General features: G+C 40.7%; 1 protein-coding gene across 5 annotated transcripts in view; it reads left to right on the top strand.

Annotated features, from left to right (window-relative positions):
* Positions 1–16,009, top strand: part of iqsec1b (IQ motif and Sec7 domain ArfGEF 1b) — a 234,192-nt gene that overhangs the window by 82,224 nt on the left and 135,959 nt on the right. For 3 of the 5 annotated variants that reach the window (XM_005726693.2, XM_005726692.2, XM_005726700.2), the window contains one exon: positions 10,978–11,085. The exons of the other annotated variants lie outside the window; for them this stretch is intronic. In XM_005726693.2, coding sequence (XP_005726750.1) covers positions 10,978–11,085 — 108 coding nt within the window. The remainder of the gene's footprint in view (positions 1–10,977; positions 11,086–16,009) is intronic. 5 annotated transcript variants of the gene reach the window in all.

Here is a 16,009-nt window from a genome sequence, read left to right as displayed (position 1 = left end):
TAGTAGGCTTTCGAGCCTATACAGCTTGGAGTAAGACAACATGCATGAAGAGGATGATGTGGACAAAATACTCATTTGCCTAATAATTCTGCACTCTCTGTATATGTATATACAGCATCTCACAAACGTCAGTACACTCCTCACATTTTTGTAAATATTTTGTTCTATAACACTGAAGATATGACACTTTGATACAATGTAAAGTAGTCAGTGTACAGCCTGTACAACAGTGTAAATTTGCTGTCACCTCTAAATAACTCAACACACATCCATTAATGTCTAAACTGCTGGCAACAAAGTGAGTACAACCTTAAGTGAAAATGTCCAAACTGTGCTCAATTTCCCTTCCTGTTGTCATGTGGCTCGTTAGTGTTACAAAGTCTCCAGTGCAGAGAAGGTGTGTGGAATCTGGTGTTATTGCTCTCACACTCTCTCATACTGGTCACTGGAAGTCTAACATGGCACATCATGGCAAAGAATTCTCTGAGGATGTGGAAAAGAGAAATGTTTCTCTACATAAAGATGGCCTAGGCTATAAGAATATACTCAACACCCTGAGACTGAGCTGCAGCACGGTGGTCAAGACCATACAGCGGTTTAACAGGACAGGTTCCACTCAGAACAACCTTCACCATGGTCGACCAAAGAAGTTGAGCGCACGTGCTCAGCGTCATATCCAGAGGTTGTCTTTTGAAAACAGATGTGTGAGTGCTACCAGCATTGCTGCAGAAGGCGTGGAGGGTCAGCCTGTCAGTGCTCACACCATACGCCACACACTGCATCACATGGCTGTCGTCCCAGAAGGAAGCCTCGTCTAAAGATTGTGGCGTGGGTGTGGTCTCTGGCCAGCTGCAGAGGAGGGGTGATGCAGTGAGCTCCCGGGGCGGCCCAGGGGCGGGGTGAACAGGTGTGCTGGGATCTGACAGTGATTGTGTCTCTTTATATGTCGGCAGTGACAGTCGGAGGGGCGAAGCGGACGTGACAGCAGAGAGAGAGCGGGAGTGTCTGTGTCCCAGTAAACAAACCACAGTATTAAATAAAAGTTCTGCTGTCATCATATTCGCTCCAGCGTATGTTTCTTGGGTCCCACGTTACAAAGATAATGTACAAGAAAGACCAGAACATTTTGCTGAAGACAAGCAGACTAAGGACACGGATTACCTGTGGTCTGATGAGACCAAGATAAACTTATTTGGTTCAGATGGTGTCAGGGGTGTGTGGTGACAACCCGGTGAGGAGTACAAAGACAAGTGTGTCTTGGCTACAGTCAAGCATGGTGGTGGGATGTCATTGTTTGGGGCTGCATGAGTGCTGCTGGTGCGGGGAGCTACAGTTAATTGAGGGAACCATGAATGCCAACATGTACTGTGACATACTGAAGCAGAGCATGATCCCCTCCCTTCAGAAACTGGGCAACAGGACAATATTCCAACATGATAACAATCCCAAACACACCTCCAAAAAGACCAGTGCCCTGCTAAATCAACTGAGGGTAAAGGACTGACCAAGCATGTCTCCAGACTTAAACCCTATTGAACATCTGTGGGGCATCCTCAAATGGAAGGTGGAGGACCGCAGGGTCCCTAACATCCACCAGGTCCGTGATGTCATCATGGAGGAGTGGAAGAGGATTCCAGTGGCACCCTGTGAAGCTCTAGTGAACTCCATGATCAACAGAGTTAAGGCAGTGTTGGAAAATAATGGTTGCCACACAAAAAAATGACACTTTGAGCACAGTTTAGACATTTTCACTTAGGGGGGGACTTTTGTTGCCAGCAGTTTAGACATTAATGGCTGTATGTTGAGTTATTTAGAGGTGACAGCAAATTTACACTGTTGTACAAGCTGTACACTGACTACTTTACATTGTATCAGAGTGTCATAACTTCAGTGTTGTCCCATGAAAAAATAAAACAAACTATTTACAAAAATGTGAGGAGTGTACTCACTTTTGTGAGATACTATATATCAGGAACCTGACCTGTGTTGCCACAGTTCTCAATAGCCTGAGTACAACAGAACCCTCTGGTGTTCCAAGGGTGTCAATTAGCAGAAGTCAGGTCTGTCAGCAGGTCTACTTTTAACCTTCTCTTCTTCCTTTGACCTCCTGCTGTCTCCTTCGTCCCTGGGGTGAGAGCAGGATGAACCATTTTTAACTTCTTTGACGCACCAGGTCACACAGGGTTGATGCATTACATATTATTCCAGCTGAAAAGTTGCTCTGCTGGCAGAAATCCACTGTTTTGTATGCTGACATTGCATTGTATAAGAAGAAGCACCCCCAAGGATAACTTGGCTGTAGAAGTGGTTATGGACTATCACGTGGCATCAACACACCTGTGTGAGGAAATTTCCCACGGTCATGACTGTGTTCAGCTCTGCTCTGTCTAACTTCTCTAAAAACAGCCCTCTTACACTAAAGGCACTCACTGGTAACACCAAAGTCTTGACAGTCATACTGTCATGAGAAGTGTCAACTTTTGTAAAGCTACCATAACAAGTTACTTTTTAAACAGTGTTTTTAGGCTTCTTGCCTTTGTTAGATTGCTTAAAATTTGAATCGTCATTATGGCACCAAATATGCAGAGACATACAACAGCTTGACTCAGGGCAGGAATGGACTTCTGAAGCAACTAGGACTGTTTTCCTCAGAGAAACTGTGGATGCAAGTTCTCACGTCCACGGGAACAGCAACATAAGATAAGATAAGACTTTATTGATCCCACAACGGGGAAATTTTTGCGTCATACAGCTCTGCTATTGTGTTTGACAGAGGATGATAAATTGTAAAGGCCTGACTCTTTGACACATTCCGTTTTGTTCGGCGTTCCCCTGAAAGTTGTATGTTATCCTTCATGAACTGCGCTGCCTGACGGGCTGGCATTCCTAATTGTGCTTATGTGTTACGAGGTCTCTGTTTATTTTTCCGTTCCTTGATCTGCTCCTGGGGGATAAGGAGATATAGGCAGTGAATGCACTATGAAGCGATTCTTTGAGCCTGTGGTGATGACGAACGACACAGCCGAGTGGCCCAGTTGTAAACAAAGATTCCCCTGTAACACAGATTCCAGACACTCATGCTCGAAAGTGCCATAAACTACAATAATTAATTGAGAGGTTTTCCTCCTTTTCCCCCCCTTCCTCCTTACATGGTAATAACTGGGTAGTAGGCTCCATGAATAATTAACTCTTTGTATTTACTACTGAGGCTTATAAATGTCTCTCCCTCTGGACTCCAGTGATGCAAAGCTGATGAGAGAAAAGAGATGGCGAGAACGATAGTGGGAGGCACACCACAGCAAAGCCGATTTCCAAAAGCCTCACGCTGAATCAGGAAAGGTTAATTGGATTCCTTCAATATTTCACTCTGTCAGATTAATCACCATTTTTACAAATTTCACTTTTAGCAAAAACAATAATCTGATCTTGTCATAATCAGCACACGTCAATATTTTAAATCTATCAGGACATGAGTTCCCTGTTGTGTAAGAGCATTTGCCTTAGAAAACACAAACCCATAGACTAAAAGAATATCAGGATATCTGACATTAGAGAGCTGTGGCCCTCTTGTTTGAGTAATACCATTAGTAAGCATGCTTACGGATCATCTAGAGGAAAGAAAAAGATTTGGATTTTTTGTATTATGTAAAGGAAAACCGCTTAAACCTGTTGTTTGAGTAGCACAGCAAACAGCCGACTCTGTGTTACATAACTAGCGGATGTTACTCATCCAACAGGAACAAGTTAAGAAGTCACAGGGGTTTTTTTTGTTTTTTTTGTTATTGTTGTTGTTGTTTTTTCCTGAAGACTGTGCCGTCACACACCCATGATAAAGTTCTTGTGTCCCGTGTGCTGCAGCAGGGCTCGGACACCACCACCACAGATGGTGCTGGATGGGCCACGGTGCAGCAGTTTCCAGAGGAGCTGACCTTGTTGTACTGTGCTGATTAAGAGAGGGAGCATACAGTATTGACTCCTCACCGACACCATTACCAGTGGAACCTGACCCCCAACCTCCCACACCCTCCTCCTCTCCCTGCTCTCTTCTCCCTCAGGAAACCAAATGCAGATGATTGTTATTTTTGTACAGTCAGTGTGGCTGCAGTGATGCATGACCCTGAAAGTAAATAACTCACTGACCAGTGCTCGTTGCCTCTGCAGTGGGGGATGGGACAGGTCACTTTCAAAATATGCAACTGCTGTAACATGCTCCACCCGTGTTTGGAGACCTCACAAAATATCGTGGTTGTAGCCGTATGATTAGTAACAATAATACATTGCATTTACAGACAAATGTAATGATGCAGTGTGCCTGTTTTATAATACAGACACACTGCATGTGATCAGTGGGAGAAGTCAATGAGTGAATCTAATCATCATCATCAACTTTTATTTTAATAGATGTTTGCTACACTCTAACCGAAGCCTGACTCTGTAAACCATGTCTGGTGTCATTGTAAACTTCACCACAGTACTGCAAGCTAGCCAGAGTGCTTTGGACAACACTGTACTATAAAGGTTTGATGCAGTTTGAATAACATTAATTTACTTTTTTTCTTTTTTGCAAGATGTTTTACGAAACATAATTCAGCAGAAAGTATCAGTTTTTGATTTAAAACCTTTAAAATAAATTAGGACGGTAAGATTTAAATTTCGCGTTTGCTAAATTTCACCTGCTGATCAGTGCTTATCTTTGCAATATCCCACTTTTACAACTTTCTCCATCTCTCAGTGTTACACATTCATCTGTTTTTTTCTCTCCCTGAGTAACACAGCAACTGCACACTAGTGAAAAACTGCACAGAAACAGTTTTTGTGTTTAGTAATATTTCTTCAGCTGCTTTAAAAGCTGTTTGAAATTACCTGCAACTTAAGAATCTGTTACTCGCTCGCTCCTCTTTAGTGGCATTAACTGGTTGATGAAACACCAGCTGTAGCTTTAAATCTGTACCATGAACACATCACAGGGATAAAAAGAAAAAAAGGATCTGTTGAGAGTGTAAGTGGGTCATGAGATGCTTTTATTTATTTATTTTTTTTATCTCTGAGCAAAGTATCTCCATGCCATCATGAAAAAAAGATCATTACAATAATATAGATCAAATGTGTGTCAGTTTTATTGCTCATTGACTGAAGGTGGCAGAACACTGTTCCAGATCATTTCAGGCAACTTTAACCTCTCCATCATATATTGTTATTATTAGATTCACCAATATCATAGAGATTTCATTGACCATTTGATTCATTGATTTTTTTTTTTCCCAGTTATGTCTTTATTTGCCTGATGTTAAACAGTTTAGGGGTCCACAGAATTTAGATAACTTTTAACTTTTACAAAAACATTATTTCATTATTTTACAGTCTATTCACCATTATATGCTACGACAGTGAGTAGCCTTTAACAAAACACGTCTGATTATCTCATTTTACTTCTTTATGACAGATGACAGCAGCCAGCAACCAACCCTTACATAGTAGGCAGTGATGTAACACTTTGTACTTATATAATTTATATAATTTATGAACGAATAAATAAATATTCTGCCACAGTAGACATCTACATGTCAGATTTAGACTGACTTCCAGTTTGAGTTAATAATGCTCTGTAAATTTCTTCTACAAATTCTTGGACTCTAAGTTCTCATTTCTGAATGATCAAGTGAATAATTGGTTATGGTTATGGTTGATATTTTCACATTGGAGCGTGCCTACTCCGCTATATGGACCCAGCGCCGCAGCAGCACTACTGTTTGTAAAGCCAACAACCCGTGTTTGTAGTTTCTTCAGAGGTGCTTCTTATAACTGCAGGATGCTGCAGGGAGCAGCCCAGTGCATAGCTGCAATTTAATAAAATGAAAGAATAAGCTGAAGATTTTACATTTGCAGGGAATTCTGGTGTCAAAGATTAGGCATGTGGTTGGCACAGTAGGAATATTTCTAAGAGTTCGGGGCAATTTTTCACTCTAAAACAGTAACATTCACATCAATCTTTGGCTTAATGTGAATTTAAAAGTTGAATGAAGCTGACAGTCATTTTATGATTTGGTTGTTCTTTTCATTTTAGACTTTTTAATATTGTCAATCAGTTTGTGGTGTTTTGGGAAATTTTATTCCTACTGAGGATAAAAAATAAACTAGCACTGATTGAAACAGGAGGAAGGAATCTCCCTCCCCAAACAATTTCATTGCTGTTAACTTGGATAAGCTTGTCATTTTGTATATTTGATGATAGCAGTATAGCAATATAGTGTAATGAAAAACTCTCCTGACACTACCATTCGTACTGTAACACCAGAGCTGGCTTATTTAGTGTCTGATAATAGTGTGAAAAAAATGACCTATCACTTTAACAGTACCTCTGTATTATTTTGCAATTCTAAACTTAGACATGTGGTATTTTGAGGAGGTGTTGATAGCGGTGGGTCTTTCCTCAAATCTGAACCAGTGTATGTATATGTTGATTATGTTTGTGTGGGTCTGTAAATGATTATCTAGCATATCCCCCAATTACTGCGCTCAATTAGTCCTTGAAAGCACTTTGTAAGACTTTGTAGTTTACAGGTTTTGGGAGGAAGTGTTTAGCGATTGCAGAACCTGCATTCCTGTGATAACAGAAGGCTTATGTGGTGGCAGTGGGAAATCTTCCTCCAGGACTTAACCTCCACGGAGGAGAGATTATTACTGGCAGCTCCAGGTCACAGAAGACCACAACCCATTTGTCCTGTAGGGCATGTTTATCCACACAGCACACTACTGTGCTGCTTTACATTTTACACAGGGTCTTCCAATCACAAGTGCGGTGCCTTCAGAGGATTTACATTTACTTTTACTTTTTTCACCAAGGTGAAGAGGACACATCAGACTGAACACTGTCAAACCAGAAATTATCTGCTTATTAGAATAATGAGAATGCTTTGAATTGGGACTATAAAAAATATTAGCCTTAGTGTTTGAATGCTGTCCTTGATTCATTTCTGAGTTCTCAGATGATTCTGATGTGCCAGCTCAAATTTAAGTCTAAAAAAATTAATATTAAATTGTATTTCCAAACAAGTTTTTGACACATTTCTATGTGTTTTCTCCTGATAAAGTTGTTAAGCACTGTGTATATGTACACTGAAGTAAGGAAGCATTTGATTTCTTAGTTTTTCAGATATCTGTTATACTTAAGTGTTTCAAATCATTAAACAACTATTTTTCAGCCCGGTATCTTGAAACGATCTACACCACAAACATCAGTCAAATGACAAACTTTCACTTTCAGTGCTCTGTGTGTATGGATGTTCCAGCTTTGCATTAAGCCAAAGCACTAACATTTCAGAGTGACACCTAAATAAAAGACAAACCGGATTCAGAACGTTGGAATACTGCATAATTGACCTCAGAATTCCCAACAATAGTGACATGTGCAGCTGGGTATTTCATCTTATTGAATTGCAGCTTTGCACCAGGGTCTCTGCCTGAGACATCATGCAGAAACTCTTGCTGCAAAGCTTTGAAGAAATTATGTGCACAGTTTGATGCCTTTGTGTGACGGTGCAGCTGCATTAAAAAAAAAAAAGATCAACCCTCACTGCATCATTCACAAGTTAGAACTTGCAGTTCATGATACTGTAAAACATTACAGAGTCATTTTTTAACTCTCCAACTGGAAAGTGTGCTGCTGATCTCAGTGAATGAACAAGGTTGCCTCCTTCCCTGTAGGGAGATTTGCAGAAGCTGACTTTCTAAGTTAGATGTGTAGGAATCTACCACAGTGGAATATCTGTTTATGATCATATTAATGATCAAGGAACCGACCTCCCAGCCCATTGTTCATTCAGTGGTGCTAGTTTCAGTCATTGCGCAAATGTACTGTTTATAAGGTTGGGGGAACCTGCAGTCAGCTGAGACTGAAGAAGTCACTTGGATGATGATGAAACACTACGTCCAGATGAACAGAATCAACTTTGGGAGATTTGCTTACCTGGATGATTGAGCATGCATCAAGACAAATATTTATTTAGCTTTATTTAGGAATCCTATTGAAAATCGTCGTCCTTTCCATGTTAAACCATTATTGGTATTCCTCACATACAGTCTTGTGCTTATATCAAGCTGATCAAAGCAATTTTTTATGCTTGTCTATGTATCAGCCTTACAGAAATACCTCTTGAAGTTAATTCTGCCTAAGCTCAAAGGTTTACAAGTTCATCAAGCCCAATCTAATTTGCTGCATTCCATTTAAGCATCAGTTCTGCGTTTGCACTGCTGCTTACAGAGCTCTTCTGACACCAGAAAATGCTCTGTTTCTGTGTGATTGATGCATGTGGGAGTATCACACAGGGTAGAGAGACAGGAAAATATCAGTCCCCAAAGAATGACTTTGCAAGGACTTAAAAAAAAAAAGAACATAGCACATTTTATTCTCAGAACTTGGGAAAGTCTTTAAAATCCCTCTGTGAGGTAAACCTCCCTTGAAAGTACATTTGCTACGTTTGGAGGTCAGGACTTGTGAGCGTACAGTGTGAACAGGCTCAGTACTGTCAGCTGACCAGCACGTCCTCAGCATCCGATAGCAGCACATTATCTAGTGGACCAGTTGGCATCAGTCCTCACTGTAAGGGATTCAATGACAAGTGTCTACTGCTTCCATTTCTCAGCTAGGTGCAGCAATTAGACACCGAGGGGAGATGTATAGCTGGTTTATTTATGGGCAGTATAGTATTCGCCCCGATGGCTGGTTCCTGATCCCACCTTGCCTCCTCACTCCTCGTTGTTTAGCAAAGCCTTGACTTGACTCTCTGGGATCCTGCGAGGTTATTTGCACAAAAACATTTTGTGAACAACATGCTCTATGAACAAGTGTATGCTCTTTGAAATGAAAGACATGTAAATAACACTTTTCTTGTGTTACTGGCCATTCAGAGTGCTCTATACTTCAGGCCACATTATATAATCAAACAGCACTTTATCTGTTTTGCATCCACACCTACGAACAATTTAGAATCCCCAGTTAAGCTAACATGCACACCAGAGCTGCATGTAAAAGAAACAAGCACAGAGAGAACACTGTTGTTAAGATGATTGTGCTAATCCGCACAACACCATGCCGCCCAAGTGTCCTCGCTCTATGATGTCATTGTTGCTTGGTGGATTTCAGAATTTTTTTTATTTCAACCCACCAATTCCAAAATCCTATTTCAGTTATGAGAACATGATCTCAATCTGCCCAATTCAACTGAGTCGTTACTTGTACCTCAGAGAAATATCAGACTTTTGACTTATTAGGGATTGGCAGTATTTCCAATATGGAAAAGAAATAGTAAAAACTTACATGATTTACTCATGAAAGTGGCCACTTTCTCATTACTTTCATATATTGTTTTAGTAAGTATCCAAAACATACAAGTTTCATTATATAATTTTTCAGGGGATCTTATATCTGTTTTCACTCTTATATGCTTTTCATACAAGTTCCACACAAGACAGATACAAACTTTATAGGATTTATATTTATCTTTTCCATATGGGTTAGCCTGTCCTTTCATAAATACATCCCAGCTAATATATTGTAATGTAATATAAATTAAGCAAAGTATTGCCACATTTTTGCATTTTTTGTAAACCAGGTCAAACGTTCAGGTACTGGGTAGTTTGCTTGTTGTGATGACTTAAAGAAATACGTTAGCATTAACACCCACATGGGGAGGAAAACATAGCAGACAAATGGGCCAGAGAGAAGACTGGAGTTCATGTTTTGTGTAAAATATGAGGTTATCGTGATTTATTATATTTAGATTTTGGTGGTGAGTTGTTGTTTTTTGTTCATTTTACTTTTCAGACACATTTTGGTTTAGTTTAGGAATCAAAACCTGCCTGGTTACATTTAGGAAGAGATAAGTAATCTAAGCAAACACTTTCTTGATGATTTTATGGTCTCAGTTGCTAGTTTTAAATCTTCCGTCAGAGTTTCCCTGTCTGATCCAAACCTTGCTTGTCATGTGTGGTGTGAAAACTCGAAGATGGTGACAGCCAAAAAAGCCACTCAGCTCGTGGCTTAACGACAGGATTTCATTAAGCAATGCATGATGCCACAGTGGATCTGTTCATCTTTTACACGGGTTAGAAATCCTGAAGGTGAACTTCCTCCTCTGTACTTTAGGCACAGGCTCCTGGAAAGAACTGAAACAATCATCATTTATTTATAAAATGAGCAGCTTGGTGTGCGTGTGTGTGTGTGTGTGTGTGTGTGCGTGTGTGCGTGCGTGCGTGCGCGATACAGTGGGTTTATACAAGACGTACAAAGATGTTCTTGGAGAAAATAGCCACAGATGATGACTTTGTACAGTGGATATGAAAGTGATTCTAATTTAAATACGACACTTCACAACTCCTCGGGTTTCTGTATTACGTGCAGCACCTTTAAATAATTTTCTTAAAATATGACAAAGTTGGTAATTACTATAGACAGTAACTGACACTTCAGATTGGAGCTATGAAGGTCATTGATGCTAACAGTGTAGATAATAGAGAGTAATTGAACCGCTTCCTCTTGTCTTCTTCTTCCTTCCTGTCCTCTGGTATCGTCTCACGTTACTCTCAGCCTGGTACATTTCGATCACGCCTCAGCTCCTGCCTCCCTCCTCCTCCTCCTCTTCCTCTCTCTGCTCTCTACCTGGCTCAGAGCTCTGTGTGCTGATTCAGCCCACTGTGCATATATGCGAGTTCTCAGCTCTGATTCGAAGGCATTAAAATGCTGCAGGCAGTGGACTGAAGTAATCTCTCTTTCTGCCAAGCACAACATTCAGCTTGGCGGGAGTGAGCCGGCTGCCCTTCTTGCTATACAGTACACCACAGTTCATGCTGCAACATGTCATCGCCCATGCATCACTTGCTGTCTGGTTCTGAGTGAAAATGTGCTGCTATAATTTCTTGAACTTCACAAAATGTGCATTATGAACCACTTCAACATGCCTCTCTCTTTTTATGTTGCAGGCGGCACGCCTCATTGCCCGTAGAAGTCTCTGAGATCCCTCTAAACCTTTTTGCCCCTCCATGTAGAAGGAGTTACCCCTGTCGCAAATGGAAGTCTGCATCTTTTGGGTAAATTGAAGGGTTTTGCTTTTGTTTTTTTAACTATTCATCAGCCCAAGAATTTGTAAGACCATTTTCTGACAGTCTGTCTCCATTACAGCTGTTTCTGTCCTGGTGGTAGTCCATACAGTTTTTATCAGCCTGATAAAACACCTCATTTCTGATCTTCCCATTCCCCATTCTGCTTTTCAGTGTTTGTCACTCATTTCCGTTTGCTGGTGAAAGCTTCCATCGCCTGTTGTGAGCTAGCTTATGGGTGGCCTCCTCAAATCCGCTCAGATAAAAAATGAACAACACCCATTACGACCAGAGCTGCGAAGCTGAAGCTTAGTGGGGTAGTGCATTCCTTTGCAGGATAAAGAGGGTACGCATCTCCCCTTTCCGATGCCTCTCCCCTTCAGTATTGAACAATATGTTTGAAAATGAGTAACAAACCCCGCTGTTCTAAAACAGATTTGTAGATTATTACAAGCAGCTTGTTTGCATATAGCAACCTCCAGCATATACAGTGCATGACTGACTGGCTGTCCATTACAGTCCTCCCCTCTATGGATTCTTTTCATTTTTTTTCCCTTGGAGTTCATTACAGCTGCTCAGTGAGGCCCTGAGAGCTCTGCAAATGAGGAGAGATGGGGAGAGATGAAAACCCTCAGCGAGCTGAGCAGTGGGACACGGGCTTCAAAAGCTTCATGGCAATTTCAAAGGGGTTTTATTCCTGACAGCACCCTAGCTATATCTATGGAATATCCAGCACTGTGCTCGAGAGCGGTTCTAAAAGCAGGTTTGTGGGACGGTGGCAAAGATGAGGTTAAGACACCTCACCCTCTGGGCTTTGGTCTGTAAAAGGAAATAGCGAAAGCCCTGATGATTAATGTTTGCTCACCATGTTTATTGATTCTAATTAGGCATGGTGATGAAGTGAGTACAAAGAATGAGCGCTAAACACTTGTGATTACAGCGAGGTCTTGAGCTGTCCTGCTCTATTAACAAGTGTTTGCCGAGGAACACGAAGAGCAAGTGCACATCAATTACAATTGCCCAGGGAGTTGTGCTCCAAATGAAGTTTGGGTCAAGCTGGAGCTTACAATAAGACGTAGGTGTGCAGACTGGGTAATGAATGCAATTATGTTAAAATTACAGAGAGACATGGTGACACACTGCTGCAGGTAGAAATCACACTGTGAAGCAAAATGCAGCCATATAGTGGATCAGCTTTAGAGACAGATTATTGGCTTTTATATTTGGTGGAAATAAGATTAAGGGTGTCAGCAGCAGGAAAAGGTAACAGCTAGAGATAAGATTACTCCCTTCTTTTGGACTTTGGTAGTCTTGCAGAATCGCTGTGATTCTGCTCTTTCCTCTCCATTATTGCATTTTCAAGCAAATAATAATAAAACTGAAATTGTTTAATAAAAGATTATTACGATTCAAACTGTGAAATCACACAGAGAACTGCTTTCATACTGTGTAGTGCAGAACACACAGTACTGAATTTCAACAAAGATGGCCAAAGCTGTGTTCTCGAAATTATGCTTAAAATAGGAATCGAAGACAGACCTGCTCTTCTCAGTGTGCCTGATATTCTTACCTCAGCCCTCGAACCGGTTTTGCTCCACAGTTCAGATCAGCAACACGTCCTGCAAACTTACCTGCTAAAGCTGCTCCTATTGGTCAGCTCCAAACACCTGAGCGCACACAGCCCACGACTACATTTATCTAGCCAAGGAAGAAATTCAAAGAAGGAAAAGGGAAATGATTTCATTGAATGCAAAACTGGTACATGCCCCAAAGTACAGGATACATCATCAACATGTTCCCAGTCTTTGTTCCTGAATTTACTTCTATGTAGAATAGCATTTTTTTAATCATTTCTGATATAAAATTTGGGGAAATTTGATGTACAACCTGTATGAACTGCATCTGAGTCAATAGGAGAAGCTTAGTGTAGGGGAACTGAAGGGTCCATGGGTCAGCACGACTGACCACCAGCTTCAGTTTGCTCTTTTATTTGAGACCTTGCAGCTGTAAATGTGCTGGATTGTGTTCATTAGTGCAAATGTCTGGCTAGAATTGCATTTGTTTGTGGGTGTTCTGTTCAGACTCACTAATGTGCAGGTGTCCCCTCCTTGGTAATGTTTAGCCAGGCTTTATCTCAGCATATTGCCAATTCTGAAAAAAAACAAAAACATAGTAATTTTGCATTTGGGAAAAAGCCCAAATCCACAGAGCCACACACTGAAAGACAATATGTTCGTGTCTCACTATGGTCTGCTTTGTCTTGTTTATTTTTCTCCAGCTCCTTTTGGATGCTTTTTAATGAAAGCTCAGTGAGTGTAACTCCAGGCTTGCAAAGCTGGATGTTACTTGAGTTTTAGGCAACTGTTATTTTTGTTGATACGGTCACTGCCAGTGGAGGTGCGTCCAGATTACTTCCAGTTTGAGCTCCATCAGATGATGTGAATCTGACAGCAGGTAGTGATCTGTGTAAATGGTTTTCTGTAAACCTCAGTATCCACTTCATCTTTTCCTTCTCTTCTATCTGCACTCTCCAGAAGGCACAGTTGGAACCTGATGTCCCTCTGTAGGGTTTTATCAATGTAAAACCCGTTTACACTGAGAACTGCTGATGAACTGGTGATGGCGTCATGTTTTTATTATGTATGGCCTTCAAGCAGAGATCCAACAAAAGAGTATGCCTGGTCTAGGTTAAGATTCATTTTCTCACTTTGTGCTCTGCTCTTATCATCGCAACATATGCACGAGTCAGCATCCATGTTGATTCATTGAAGCCTGATGTGTTTTTTTATTTATTTATTTGTGTGTGTGCGTGTGCGTGTGTGCACTATACACCGTGAACATAATGTGCTGATTGCATTAAAAGTGTTCCAATATTTCCATTAGCTAGTGAAGAAACTAAGTTCTTTGCATCAAAAACAAAAAACAATGAGAATCATAGGAAGTTGTTCCTGTTCTAAAAAAACAGACTATTTACAAGCTAATCGAAACTGTAAATTAGTGCCTCTAGATTCTGTGATTTTTCAAGTAGGGCCTTTGTAACACCAGGTCAAATTTTGTTGGTGATTTAGTCTCAACCCTACTATTATGAAGTATGGGGTGAGAATCACAGAATACTGTAACAAACAATACCAAACCATCTAAATGTGTGGTTGGTGATAGTGATGGTTGTGCACTATTTGTTAATTGCTCACCAGAGAAAGTAATTTCTTACACTACTCAGCATTACTTTCTCGTTACTCTGAACATGTCTTACCGGAAGTGCACCGTCACCTAATTACCAGTTAACAATATAAACTACAGTTCCACACACCAACACACATCCCTGTCCTAATGAGGACACACATACAAGCTTTCTTTTACTATTCATGTATGAACACACGGCCAGCAACACAAAGCTAAGCTTATAACCTACCCAAAGAAACTTCAAAGCGATCATCACTGCAGAAACATGAACAGATAGAAATGGAGGCTACAAACCTGACCCGGCATTGATTTTGTTACAGTTCAATTTCAATTCAGTTTTATTTCTACAGCGCCAAATCACAACAACAGTCGCCTCAATGCGCTTTATATTGCAAAAACTCAGTTTTAACAGGAAGAAACCTCCAGCAGAACCAGGCTCAGGGAGGGGCGGGGCCGTCTGCCTTGACCTGCTGTAGATCGCTCCACTATTTTCCTCCTCCTGCACATGAACTCAAATCAGCTGATTGTAGCTCGAGTGCGCAGGAAGATATTAATACACATTTGTCTGATTTATTTTTTCCTTTCGTTCTGCCTGCCGCACAGATAACTGAAGAACCTTTGTAACGCAAGTAACAACATAATTGTTTTTACTTGCTAAAACATAACCGTTCTGATCAACGATGACCCCGACCCTGAACCCCGACCCTGAACCCTGACCCTATGGTTTGAAGTCAAACAAGAAGTACTTTTGTTTTTTTCAAAACATGTTAAGAATTTTTCATTTAAAATTGCCAAGACAGTGAGATTGATTTCCAGAGTGTTAAGCAGGTATATCACCACCACCCCACTAACATCTTTCTCTGCACTTCAAGCAAAATTCTTATCTTTGACTTTAAATGATAATTTGTTCCCATGCCTCTTTTTGCCATTGAGTGGAGGATTAATCAGAGCCAATGTTGACCACGTCTGTGTTGCTCCGGGTAGTCACAATACTGAGTTTGAATGGGATGAACAGATACTGATACCAACGTTTAGAACAACATTTCCACTGTGTTTTTTTTTTTCATAAATATTTTTCATGCATTAAGCAACACAAAATTGATGTAAAACTGAGGATACACATCAGTGACTGTTATTATATTAGTCATCTAATTTGCTGATAGGTAGGCTCCTTGTTAGATAGGCTGATAAATTGTTGCATTAAATGCAGTTGTCTTACAGTGGCTTGCAAAAGTATTCGGCCCCCTTGAACATTTCCACATTTTGTCTCATTACAGCCACGAACATGAATCAATTTTATTGGAATTCCACATGAAAGACCAACACAAAGTGGTGCACACGTGAGAAGTGGAACGGAAATCATACATGATTCCAAACATTTTTTACAAATGTTAATACAAAGTGGGGTGTGCGTAATTATTCAACCTCCTGAGTCAATACTTTGTAGAACCAGCTTTTGCTGCAGTTCCAGCTGCCAGTCTTTCAGGGTCTGTCTCTACCAGCTTTGCACATCTACAGACTGAAATCTTTGCCCATTCTTCTTTGCAAAACAGCTCCAGCTCAGTCAGATTAGATGGACAGCGTTAGTGAACAGCAGTTTTCAGATCTTGCCACAGATTCTCGATTGGATTTAGACACTAGACAGGTCAGGGATAAAGTTACTGAGAAATTTAAAGCAGGCTTAGGCTACAAAAAGATTTCCCAAGCCTTGAACATCCCACGGAGCTCTGTT

The sequence above is a fragment of the Pundamilia nyererei genome, unplaced genomic scaffold, assembly GCF_000239375.1.
Source record: "Pundamilia nyererei isolate P.nyererei 1_Seehausen unplaced genomic scaffold, PunNye1.0 scaffold00021, whole genome shotgun sequence".
NCBI classification, from domain to species: domain Eukaryota; kingdom Metazoa; phylum Chordata; class Actinopteri; order Cichliformes; family Cichlidae; genus Pundamilia; species Pundamilia nyererei.
The sequence above is the reverse complement of the archived record's forward strand: the minus strand, read 5'-3'. Positions and strand labels throughout refer to the sequence as shown.